The following is a 13,983-nucleotide window of genomic DNA, read 5'->3' on the forward strand; positions in this document are numbered from 1 at the left end:
CGTTTTCTCCTTGAAGCTCGGACCAATTTCTTTGTATGTAACTCCAGCGTCATCTGATTTTGATCAAGAAATCTTCGTATGGCTGTGTTCTTTCATGTCTTGGTTGTTTATTTCCTTAGATGTGACGAGGAGTGACTGGAAAATGGAGTTAATGTGATTAAAGAACAATGGAGTTAATGTGATTTACTTATTGTATTGCTGAGTATATATAAGCAATGCTGTTTTATAATCAGCGGTTATGATATTCTTTGGAGACGAAACCCAGCAGCTCCTCTATTGTTGAACTTTCAGGCATAATCAATAATTTCAGTTTAATTTTGCTTGACCGATTTTGGTTGTGAGGCTCAATGGCTGAATGCTAAGGCGAGTAGTGTTTAATATTTACACAAGTACAACAGGTATTCCTTAAGGGATCCAGATAACTGTTTGAGCACATAATCCAATTTCTGATTATTGGAGTTGAAATGGCTGAGTTTGGCACAAGGCTATTTCTTGAGGTTACTACAATACACTTTTATCAAATGAGTCCTATTTCTTTTACATGGTCTGTACTGGCAAAAATCTCAGCGTATGGCAGGTCTATACTAAAAAGCCTTCAAGCATGTTTTATCAACCAACTCTCCTCATATTTTTATGTGCCTTCCTTATTTCCACATTTTAAACCAATTAGCTATAGTTCACCCAGGATTGATTTTGCTGTACGTCCTATCTCAGTAGGGTACTTTTTTTAACCCTCACGGACATGACAAAAACATGAAATTTAACTATTGAGTAGCACTAATCCATGTGCATTCCTCGGTGCTTGATGTAAGAATCTTAATATAATCACCACATGTATCAAATATTGTTTCAAATATGTACTCTTCTTTTTTGCATATAGATTATCTACGTTCTATTCTTCTCTAGAAAGTGGGCATGTAAACAAGCAAGCCAATAAATTTTAGGTCATAAATTTAGTCTGGCTTAATATTTGCTGATGGAGTATGACAATCATTCGTTTTGCCTGTTGTTTACACAAGGAAACATGAAATGGTTTATACGGAGATAACACAATTCCAAATGTTTTTATTTTGTGTAGAATAAGATTGCAAATGGATGTGTAAGTTCTAATACACACGTACACACATCCAGGGAATTTAAATGATGTAATTGGAGTGATGTACGGCTTATAAGTTTCTAAATAATTACTCATTATCCTTCGGACAATTGATTTCTTCATATACAAAACTATGAAATGATATGCACGTACACTGGCACCTACTATTTCTGAAATGGCTATCCTGGAATAGCTGCAAGATGCTTCTTCAATTCTTTGGATGCTAATAGGTGGCTTGGATATTCTTCTCTTTGATCGGCCCGTGAAGGCATTTTCTCAAATTTTTAATTTCATTCACATGTGAACAACTAGACTGTGTGTATTCATGCTTTAGCATATGCTTTATGCAAGACACAATTGTAGTCTACACCAAAACAACTTTCTTCCCCGGTGTAACTGTGTAAGCCACACCTAATATGCCACAAAACAGCCGCTCCGCGTACTGTAGTTTCATGTGTGAGATGTCAACACAAAAAATGCATGTTGGACCATATTTTTGGTCATGTACTGAATTCCCTTCTTTGAAGAAAATGTACATTCTTTTTTTTACAATTCTCTAAATTGTTTGCCTGGTTTCCGCAGCAACGCGCGGGAAATTATCTAGTTCATAAAAAAGGTCAGCTCAAAATTCCGCTCTGGATATTTTTACGAATTTTTATGGTAACAGCAATGAATCTGTTTTCATGACAACAACTTTCCCAAATCTTACTTTCTTCCTATTAGAGGCTATTCTTGGCACAAAAAACAAAACAAAAATGATAAGGATAATTCATTACAGTAGTAATAACTTTCAAGACTTAACAAAAAAAATTTACTGTAAATAAAACATGGGTTGTCTCCCATAAGCGCTTTTCTTTAACGCCTTTAAGCTAGGCGCAGTAAAAACGCGAGCATCAAGTATTATCAAGTGAAGCAGCATTAAGATCAATGTAAGAAGTATTTTCAACAAATATTTGTATTTTACCAATATGAGTCTTAGAAGACCCTTTCTCTGCACCTTTAGGTTCACTACTTTCATCAAATGGATTTTCAAGAACAATCCAATCAAAATTCTTTTCCTAGACTTCATGCATTGCTACTAATTTGAAAGGTATTGACATTTTAATTTCCCTACTATTTCTGGTTTGGTCAAGTGTACCAAACATATCTACACATGAGCCTAGCTTCTCAAACTGATCAAAAACTTTCCTAGCTTCTGTAACCATATTTTTAAATTCTTGAAGCAAAGTTTCTAGGATAAAATCTTTATTTTCATCATCCTCAATTTCATGGAGTTTAAAAAATATTTGTTGCATAAAAGGATTAAGGCTAACAAATCTAGCCTCCGGCATTTGAACTAGACAAGCTGCTGCAGTTTCATAATTAGGAGCAAGTTCTACTAGGGATTTATCCTCAATATCTTTATGCTTACTAACATGATTGAAGATTTTTTTCAATGTTATCCTTCCCAATTATAGAACCACTACCTACAGATAGGTCCTTCAGATCATACTTAGGAATCCACATAATGAACTAGAAACGAAATAACAACTATGTAAGAAACTAATTTTCTGCGTGTGTTTTCGATATAAAGACAACTATAAAAGTAAACTAATTTTTTGTATGTTTCTGATATAATAAAGCAAAAAAAAAACAAAAAAAGTAAACTAAGAAAACTATAACAAAGTAAAAAAGATTGGAGATGAGAGACTCCCCTTGCAGAAATCCTCTTTCTTCCCGGCAACGGCTCCAGAAAATCTTGATGGTGCTCCGGTGATGGCGCCAGACAATGTTGTTGGTAGTTGTTGTGGAAGTGGTTGGGAAACCCCAAGAGGAAGCTGTGATGAGCACAACAACAAGTTTTACCTCAGTACAAAACCAAGGTTTAATAGACCAGTAGGAGAAAGGCTTGACTTCCGAAGGTGTTGCTGGCTTACTAGTGGCAGGACGCACTACCGGCGTCAGTAACAACGTGGAACCTACACACAACACAACCAAAGTACTTTGGCCCAACTTGCAGTGAGGTTGTCAATCTCACCGGTTTGCTGAACACAAAGGATTAGACGTATCGAGTGGAAAGAGATGTTTGCAAAAAGTAAACAGAACATGATTGTAGTAAAATTTATCAGTAAAGGAAATAGGACCGGGGTCCACAGTTCACTAGAGGTGTCTCTCCATCAAGATAAATAGCATGTTGGGTGAACAAATTACATCTGGGCAATTGACAGAAAATTGATCAATACATGACAAGATGATTACTATGAGATTTGATATGGGCATTAGAACATAATACATAGACTGTAATCCAACTGCGTCAATGACTAATAATCCACCTTCAGGTTATCGTTCGAACCCCTTTCAGTATTAAATTGCAAGCAATAGACTATCACATTAAGCAATATGTGTAAAGTAAATAATAGAATTATCCTCGGATAAAACATTGTTGTTTTCTCCCTAGTAGCAACGGCACATCTACAATATTAGAAGTTAAATGTCACTCTCCTAGAAAACTAGAGGCATGAACCTACTATCGAGCATAAATACCCCCTCTTGGAGTCACAAGTGTCCACTTGGCCAGAGTTTCTACTAGTAACGGAGAACATGCAAGATCACAAATAACATATGACATGAATATATAATCAATATCAACATAGTATACAATATTCATTGGATCCCAGCAAGCGCAACATATATAGGATTACATAAAGATGATATTGATCATGTAGGGTAGTTCACACGATCTATACATGAAGAACTAAGTGGAGAAGACAACCATCTAGCTACTTCTACGATCCATAGTCCAGGGATGAACTACTCACGCATCACTTCGGAGGCGGGCATGGTGATGTAGATGCCTCCGGCGATGATTTCCCCCTCGAGCAGGGTGCCGGGACGAGCTTCAGAACCCCCGAGATGGGTTCTGCGATGGCGGTCGCGACAAAAGTTTTCGTGGATGGAGGATCGGGTGTCCAGGGTTTTCCCGAGAAGATGTATAAATAGGCGGAGGATTTAGGTTGGTGGGGTGCCTAGTGGGCCCAGACCTACCCTAGACGTGGGCCAGGTCCAGGTCGCACCTAGGGGTGGTTTGGGCACCCTGCTGCGCCTCTTCGACCCCCCTCTGGACTTCGTCTTCATTTCGGTAAAATATTGACTTCGGCTTTTGTTTCGTCCAATTCTGAGAATATTTCCTGTACAACTTTTCTGAAATACAAAAATAGCAGAAAACAGGGAACTGACACTCTGGCATCTTGTTAATAGGTTAGTGTCAGAAATCATGAAAAGTGCAACAAAGTGTAAACAAAACATATATGAATTGGTGTAAAACAAGCATGGAGCATCAAAAATTATAGATACGTTTGAGACGTATCACAGCGGCGAGGGTTTTTCGGGTTGGAGCTGATACGTCTCCGACGTATCGATAATTTCTTATGTTCTATGCCATATTATTGATGATACCTACATGTTTTATGCACACTTTATGTCATATTCGTGCATTTTCTGGAACTAACCTATTAACAAGATGCCGAAGTGCCGGTTCTCGTTTTCTGCTGTTTTTGGTTTCAGAAATCCTAGTAACGAAATATTCTCGGAATTGGACGAAACAAAGACCCAGGGGCCTATTTTTCCACGGAGCTTCCAGAAGACCGAAGAACATACGAAGTGGGGCCACGAGGTGGCGACACCACAAGGCGGCGCGGCCCAGGGGGGGCCCGCGCCGCCCTATGGTGTGGCCCCCTCGTCAGGCCCCCGACTCTGCCCTTCCGCCTACTTAAAGCCTCCGTCGCGAAACCCCTGATGAAAAAAACCACGATACGGAAAACCTTATCGAGACGCCGCCGCCGCCGATCCCATCTCGGGGGATCCTGGAGATCTCCTCCGGCACCCCGCCGGAGAGGGGATTCATCTCCCGGAGGACTCTACACCGCCATGGTCGCCTCCGGAGTGATGAGTGAGTAGTTCACCCCTGGACTATGGGTCCATAGCAGTAGCTAGATGGTTGTCTTCTCCTCATTGTGCTTCATTGTTGGATCTTGTGAGCTGCCTAACATGATCAAGATCATCTATCTCGTAATTCTATATGTTGTGTTTGTCGGGATCCGATGGATAGAGAATACCATGTCATGTTAATTATCAAGTTATTACATATGTGTTGTTTATGATCTTGCATGCTCTCCGTTACTAGTAGAGGCTCTAGCCAAGTTTTTACTCTTAACTCCAAGAGGGAGTATTTATGCTCGATAGTGGGTTCATGCCTCGCATTGACACCGGGACGAGTGACATAAAGTTCTAAGGTTGTGTTGTGCTGTTGCCACTAGGGATAAAACATTGGCGCTATGTCCGAGGATGTAGTTGTTGATTACATTACGCACCATACTTAATGCAATTGTCCGTTGTTAGCAACTTAATACTGGAGGGGGTTCGGATGATAACCTGAAGGTGGACTTTTTAGGCATAGATGCAGTTGGATGGCGGTCTATGTACTTTGTGGTAATGCCCAATTAAATCTCACTATACTTATCATGTCATGTATGTGCATTGTTATGCCCTCTCTATTTGTCAATTGCCCGACTGTAATTTGTTCACCCAACATGCTTTTATCTTATGGGAGAGACACCTCTAGTGAACTGTGGACCCCGGTCCATTCTTTTAATACTGAAATACAAATCTGCTGCAATACTTGTTTTACTATTTTCTCTGCAAACAATCATCTTCCACACAATACGGTTAATCCTTTGTTACAGCAAGCCGGTGAGATTGACAACCTCACTGTTTCGTTGGGGCAAAGTACTTTGGTTGTGTTGTGCAGGTTCCACGTTGGCGCCGGAATCTCCGGTGTTGCGCCGCACTACATCCCGCCGCCATCAACCTTCAACGTGCTTCTTGGCTCCTCCTGGTTCGATAAACCTTGGTTTCTTTCTGAGGGAAAACTTGCTGCTGTGCGCATCATACCTTCCTCTTGGGGTTGCCCAACGAACGTGTGAAATACACGCCATCAGGAGCCTAGATGGGAGATGGAGCGGCGGTCGGGAGAAATGAGAGGCAGAGGGGAAGGGGTTTGGGGAGAAAAGATGTATATTTTTGAGATGTGTGGCTGACAGGCGGCTCCCACGCCCAAAAAATTTCGTGGCACCGGCGCGTCCGATTCGCGCCCTTCACGAAGAGGCCAGCACAGGTTACAGGCGTTTCTACTGGACTCGAAATTGCGCCAACGATATTTGGGTCGCTCCGGTGCGAGCCCAGTTTCGATGCCATTCCCCAAAATGCTACCGGGGCGCTATCGAGGACGCCGGTGGAGATGCTCTATCTCAAATGCAGACTATACATATACCGATGGCATCCGCTTGAGATCGATGCTATGGAGAATATGTATACCACACGAACCAATGGAGATCAAGCGCTGGCTGCTATGGGCGACCATCGCGATCGTCGTCATATGGGCGACACGGCGATGGTGTTTGGGCGCCGGGCGTATGCCGTCGGGCCCCACGGCTCACCCTGTCATCGGCAACCTGCTTAGCCTAAAAGTGCACCCCTCAAGGCCCAGCAAGCGACAACAAGCAGAAAAGGAGAGGACGTTCCCCAGCTTGGAGAATAGGCCAAACAACCGATCCCACCCCTCAAAGTGTTAGATGTTTCCTTGGTATATCAGGGACATGGTGGTTTCGATATGGAAGCAGCTGCGATGCTAGCGGCTCAAATGAATTCTACTTTGGAGAATTGTTGAGTTCCCAAGATATTGCACTACCCATTGCTGGTATAGCCCCTAAATTTGTCTACGGTGCCAACTTGGTCAGCAAAAAGAGGCTGGAAGAACTGCTAACGCATATGCGGAATTTGCATCAGTGGTACATTGATGCGTGCAAGGTGGACCAAAGATTCATTGTGGCGAATATCCCAGAAGAATATTACTTCCGAAGGGAGGATCTCCATATTGAGATTTCTGAACTCTGGCAGTTATTCAATTTAGACGCCCTCAACAAATCTCTCATGGACTGCTATTGCTTTTAAGTTGTTGACTACATATAAGTTCATGTTCATTCAGTTATTCATGTTCATTGCATATACTCACTATATCCTTCTGTACTCTCTTATGCAGACTGGAGATCGATGAATGCAAAAGAAGGCCGATAAACAATATTGGGTTTATTGACCCAGATAAAGTACATCATGACACGGTACGGGATAAAATCGAAGAAACAGGGGGAAACCTGCTAAGGTTTTTAACGGAGCAATATTTATGTGATTCAATATTGTTTCCTTACAACTACAGATGAGAGTCTTACTCTGTTGTACACATTCAATTTTTCTTACTCGATGTTAAGTGTAATTCATGACGTATATATAAACATGTGCAGTTTCCACTGGATTCTGCTAGACATTTAAATTGATAAGGAAATAGTTGAAGTAAGGGACCCATTGAATAGAGGCCTGGAAGGGTTCCGCAACTTGCAGGACTTGCTCCAGAGGTAATTTCAATCATTGTCGTGCTATATGGATATTAATTAATTATCTACTCATTCAATCATTCTTTTGCCTGGCAGGGTTTGGAGAAGATTCAAGAAGGTGGTTAAGGGTAGTAACTTGCAGAGAAGCTAACATTTACCCCTGTATCGTGCGCCCAGCAGCCGCAGGGGACGAATCTATGTGATACTACGTTTGCGAGTACATTCACATGTTAACCACTGAAAAGGACGATCGTAGATTCGACGTAAGCAATAACATTCACAACTTTAATTTATTACCGTCAATATTTGGTTATCAAGATTGATTTATTCATATTCATCTCATTTTCCTATATAGGTCGAGTTCATGCGGGAGAAGCTCCAACCACACCAACACCTACTAAGAATTACGGAGGAACTGGCGGGACTTCTGATGAGAGAAATGCTAGACGAGAGCTTGTTTAATCAAAGTAGGGGCTTCTGATGATCCCCGTGTAATAGTTCGAATAGACGACGGGCTCTAGTCCCGGTAGTCGTGAGCTCCATGTATATGTAAGGGGAATCTACGAATAAACTTTTGCTTCGAATATTTATTTGCTCGATCTATATATAATGCATGAACGTGTACAGCTTGTAGTAGCGTAGAAATATATAAAAATTATTTTGAAATTAAAAATGGAATAAAAGGGGGGGGGGTGGCTGCACCCCTGCCGAACGCCCCCTAAACCCTAAAGGAGCAGCGTCCTGCGCGTGCCACGTAGAGGACCTTTTGTCCAGATCTGTGTTACAAGCCGGGACAAAATGGGGTGACCCATGCGCACCCCGCTACGGCCACATGGTGAACTTTATGTCCCGGCTGGTACGAAATAAAAGGTTGAGCCTTTTGTCCCACCTCCATCGTTCCGGTTGGCCATCCGGGAGGAAAGCCTCTTACGGGCCAGGACAATAGGCTTGTTCTCCACTTGTGTGAAGTTATTTGCTCGTAACAAAGTTGGTCCTACGAGAGAGCAGCGAAAGTATCGTGCACGAGATTATTCATTGTAAAACAATCAGATCCAAATTTTTGAAACACAATGAAACTCAATGATTTGGTGCAACACAAATCTTAAAGGATAGATCAATGTGAATCAACGTGCACACGAGGTCCCGCGCATGGTACAATTACATTTCTCGGTCGTAGCACATGTGTTAGCCGCCACGACTAGCAGCACACACTGATGGAAACCCAGGTGCAAGACTCCAAAGGACCACGAGTACCACCTAACGTAATTGCACAGCCATTAGCCCTGCTATATCTCAAGTATAGATATACCGACGCCGATGGCATCCGCTTGACCAACCCGCACCACACGAACCAATGGAGATCGAGCTCTGGCTGCTATGTGCGACGCTCGCGATCGTCTTCCTATGGGCGACACGGCGTTCGGCCGCCGGGCGGATGCCGCCGGGCCCCACGCCATTGCCTGTCGTCGGCAACCTGCTCAGCCTCCGCCACGGCAACCTCCACCACACGCTCGCGCGCCTCGCGCGCGTCCACGGCCCCGTCATGACGCTCAAGCTCGGGCTCACCACCGCCGTGGTCGTCTCCTCGCGCGACGCGGCTGAGGAGGCATTCACCAAGCACGACCGGCGTCTGGCCGCGCGCGCGATCCCGGACGCGGCCCGCGCGCTCGGCTTCTCCGACCGGTCCATGATATGGCTTCCCAGCTCCGACCCGCTCTGGAAGAGCTTGCGCGGCGTCGTGGTCACCAACGTCTTCTCCCCGCGCGGCCTCGCCGCGGCGCGCGGCGTCCGCGAGCGTAAGGTGCGCGACCTCGTCGGCTACTTCCGCGGCCGCGCCGGGAGAGAGGTGGACTTCGGCCAGGCCGTGTACGGCGGCGCGCTTAACCTCGTGTCGAGCGCGTTCTGCTCCGTTGACGTGGTCGACGTGGGCGGGGAGTCGGCGCAGGGGGTGCGTGAGCTTGTCCTGGACCTCGTCGCGGTGATCGCGAAGCCCAACGTTTCCGACCTTGTCCCTTTCCTCCGACCGCTCGACTTGCAAGGATGGCGCCGCTGGTCAGCGATACGCTTCGGGAAAATATTCCTCATACTGGATGGCATAATCGATCGCCGTATGGCCCTTGCCAACGGCTCCATGGAGAAGCAAGGCGACTTCCTGGACTCGCTGCTCGAGCTCATCTCCACGGGCAAGCTCGCTCGCGGCAGCCTGACGACCATACTCTTCGACGTCATCGCGGCCGGGAGCGACACGGTGTCTCTCACCGTAGAGTGGGCAATGGCCGAGCTTCTCCGGAACCAGAGCGTCATGGCCAAGGCCCGTGCCGAGATACAAAGTGCTCTCGGCGGCAAGGTAGCTGTCGACGAGACCGACGCGGTGAACCTGCCGTACCTCCAGGCTGTGGTGAAGGAGGTCTTGCGGCTGCATCCCGTGGCGCCGATACTGCTGCCCCACCGGGCCGTCGAGGATGGCGTGGAGATCGGCGGCTATGCCGTGCCGAAAGGCTCGACGGTCATCTTCAACGCGTCGGCGATTATGCGGGACCCGGCGGCGTGGGAGAGGCCCGACGAGTTCGTGCCGGAGAGGTTCCTCGACATGGCGAATCAGTTGGACTTCCGGGGCAAGGCCTTCGAGTTCATCCCGTTCGGGTCCGGCCGGAGGCTGTGCCCCGGCGTGCCCATGGCGGAGCGCGTCGTGCCGTTCATCCTGGCCTCGCTGCTGCACGCGTTCGAGTGGCGGCTACCGGACGGCGTTTCCGCCGAGGAGTTGGATGTGAGCGAGAAGTTTACCACCGCCAACGTGCTCAACGTCCCACTCAAGGCCGTGCCCGTTGTGATTGCTTAACTAATGCACGTCTAGTACACGTACTATCAGTCATGATAGCTGGGTTATCTCTCTTTTTTTTTGCGAATCTATATTATTATTATCTGGTGTGATACCATTGTCACTCTTTGTAGTCCACAATCTCCAACCATTCATGCAGAACGGCACAATAAGGGGTCTTTTCATACCATCAACGTCTTCTTGAACCGACATGTCTCATCTCTTCAACCTCTACTTTTAATAAGGGCTGTGCTACATCCAAGTTTCCTATGCATGTCTCCATCATCTGGATTATTGTAGATCTGATCATAGACCGATACTCATGTGCGTTGAAGAGCCAATCATGGAGGAAACTCGAGGTCCTTCTGTTCTTCGTTTTGAAGCACGTTGGTTGAAGGAGAAAATTTTCATCGATATTGTACAAGGTGCGTGGGACTCGAGCGATCCACTGAATTTATATATCCCGTTGGCGGGAAAACTTGCAAAGGTTCATGACCACTTACACAGGTGGGATAAGTCAGTGCTGAAAAGAACAAAAAATTCGCTGAGGAAAACACAACGTGAGCTGGAAAATGTAGTGCTCCAAACTCTATCACCTGAAAACCTAGCTCGACAGAGGGAGCTATCGGAGGAAATTGAAAAGCTACTTGAGAAGGAAGAAATGCACTGAGCACAAAGGAGTAGAGTGAATTGGCTGCAGCACGGAGATAGAAACACAAGTTATTTTCATAACGCTGCATCAGCGAGGAGAAAGAAAAATCGCATAAAGAAATTACTTGATGATAATGGGAATTCTATTGAGGGAACGGCATATCAAAACCCTCTTATTTATGATTATTTTGCAGGCTTGTTTGCGACTGAAGTAGATGAGCCTGACCCTGCTTTGTTATCCAAAGTGATTCCCAAAGTCTCGAATCAGATGAACAGCGACCTCACAAAAGATTATACTCCAGAGCAAGTGAAGAAGGCTCTGTTTTCTATTGGAGACACAAAAGCTCCTGGGACAGATGGTCTACATGCAATTTTTTTCAAGAAATGCTGGAGTATTATTGGGGATTCTATTGTGAAAGAAGTTCTGGACGCTATAAATAACAAATCGATCCCATAGGGCTGGAACGATACATAATTGTCTTAATTCCAAAGGTGGATTCTCCGGAGAAAATATCTCAATACAGACCTATAAGCCTATGCAATGTACTTTATAAGGTAATATAAAAAATGATTGCCCTGAGACTTAAGGTTATCTTGGATGAAGTTATTTCTAATGTCCAAAGTGCTTTTGTTCCTGGCCGGTTAATTACTGATAACATGGTTCAGTTAACACAATGCAATGCAGTTCAACAGCAAAACAGGAGTTCAGTTCACCAGAATAGCAGCAATTATTCACAACAAAAAGATTACAGTTCTGCATCTTGACTAGATGGACATGCGAGCTTCGCCTCGCCGCCTGTATGGCGTAAACATTTTAGACTTGTTTGATTTTTTTTTCTTGTTCTGTGTTGCTGCGTGGTTATTTGGAGTAGCTTAAGTTGATCCGGTCATATCGAGATTCTAAATGATATATAGCAGGTCTTGGCCTTGATATATCAAACCATGACCATCAATACTTTCCGAAGTGAGTAGCAGTTCATACTATAACAGTCACAGCCTATTAAGTGATTTATTATGAAAAATAGAGTAATACCAAAGAATTGGAACCATATATATCAACATACCAACCTAGACCACCCATGAGAAAGAGGAAACCATTAATTTAGAGGTGCAAGGGCGAAGAGCATTCATAAGATAAGGCTGTCTTTTTGACTATCGATATTACCGCACACATTCTAAAATAGCTCAGAGGTTTTAAGGATAAAAGACATTCATAAGATAAGGCAGTCTGTTTGACAACATAGCCAGGGTGCATGTCAACTATCTAGGAGCAGGAATACAAATAACAATAAAAACGTACGATGCATGCTATTTGGTATAATACAAACATGTATTTTATTTTCACCACGATATAGATCAAAATGCAAACTCAAGACACAAACTCAAAAATTTCTACACTTGTTTTTTTCAGCTTCTAAGACACAAAGGAAGTTAAAAGTTAGTTCCAGGTGCCATAGACATACAACCCAGCAAAACCTTATTTTCAGAATTGAGGTACAACTCAGCGTAACTCTCTAATATTTCTGAACAGAGTGCCTAATCACCTCAGGCGACGCGGATGGCGGGCATCTAAGCTCGTCACTCGAGAGGATAGAAGCCCGCTGCAGCTTCGTCGCCGGGGTTGAGGAGGAGCATTTACAGCAGATAAGTGTACCCAAACTATAATGATGATCCTAGATAAACTCAAAACATGAAAGAATTAGAGAGTAGACTAACCAATCCAATTGATCTTGTTCATGTTTTTTCTCTTAAAATTTCTCAATGCCAAATTTCACCTGCAACAAAACAACGTAAGACAGCTCAAAAGCACCTATCTGGTCCATAAAAGCATAAGTTCTTCATCACTGATTCATACACACCATGATACCACAAAAAATAAGAAAGTTAATACAGAGCACGATTCCACAGTAAATTACGACATAGTTCAACTGTCAACCAAATACCTTGAGATATCCTTTTTCCTGGAAATGCAAGTCCACTTGAATGGTGGTAAGGCAAATCCATCCAATCTGCACAAAGCTAAAATCCATAGCAATACACATGTATCAGTATATAAATCTAAAATCCATAGCAATACACATGTAAGCATATTTTATTACAAATAGGAATGAGGCAGTCAACCGACTGGGAAGCGTGGCAAAGCAAAGTAGGAGAAAGCGTCAAATCGGCTCACCTAATGCGCTTACTCGCTGATCCCCTCCAGATCAAGGTCAGGAATGCTAGCCCATCCCTATCAAAGGCCACCATCGCAGCTCCACCTGGTTGCCCGATCATGGTCATGTCTCCTCCATACTCAACAAACAATTGAATGGGGAAGAGAGAGATAGCGCAACACAAATGAAAGCATGCAGCCTCACCTCATAGAACACGATGTCCAGAAGATCGAGCGCATGGGAGACCAGGCACCGGGCGCCTTTGCATTCCTCTCCTGGCCACGGGGGAGCGACACTTGGGAGCTTGCCTACGGGTGACGGAGGCAGGGAACCTGCATTGGCTTTGTAGGACGCGGCAGCCAGAGCTCCACGGGAGGGAGGATTATTGAGAGAAACAAAGAGAATTAATCGTAATTATAATTTATCTCGGCCCAGATAAGAAATCATGCCAGATACCGTGGAACAAAAATATATACGTCTCCCTCTACCTTATGAAGGGGATACAAAAGTGAGGAGAGCAACCACTCTCATCCTTTATAAAGATTTTTTGATCCTAGTGGGAACCTCAATTTTTCAAACACTACAACATGACAAACATAAGTCCAGCAAGGGGGCGTGGGCAAGAGGGGATAGATCTAGCCCAACTCGCAGGCACTGGCGGCAGGCCTGCTGGCTCGGAATTAGCGATGCACTTATTTTTCCTTCTTTTGGCCGAGCGTCTGTCCAGGGCTTTGGCAAGAATTTCCTATATAGCTATATCATGTATAGAGTAGTTAATCATGAATTTTAGTGGGCAAAGAACAATTGTCCTAGGAGGATACGCTTAGGTAGTTGGAACGT

General features: G+C 44.4%; 1 protein-coding gene across 1 annotated transcript; it reads left to right on the top strand.

The window, feature by feature from the left end:
* Positions 1-8,860: 8,860 nt before the first annotated feature.
* On the top strand, positions 8,861-10,549 carry LOC124674824 (cytochrome P450 76M5-like). Its single transcript, XM_047210913.1, has one exon. The coding sequence runs from the start codon at positions 8,876-8,878 to the stop codon at positions 10,358-10,360; it is 1,485 nt and encodes a 494-aa protein (XP_047066869.1). The 5' UTR covers positions 8,861-8,875; the 3' UTR covers positions 10,361-10,549.
* The last annotated feature ends 3,434 nt before the right edge of the window (positions 10,550-13,983 follow it).

The sequence above is a fragment of the Lolium rigidum genome, chromosome 1 (genome assembly GCF_022539505.1).
Source record: "Lolium rigidum isolate FL_2022 chromosome 1, APGP_CSIRO_Lrig_0.1, whole genome shotgun sequence".
In the NCBI taxonomy this organism is placed as follows: domain Eukaryota; kingdom Viridiplantae; phylum Streptophyta; class Magnoliopsida; order Poales; family Poaceae; genus Lolium; species Lolium rigidum.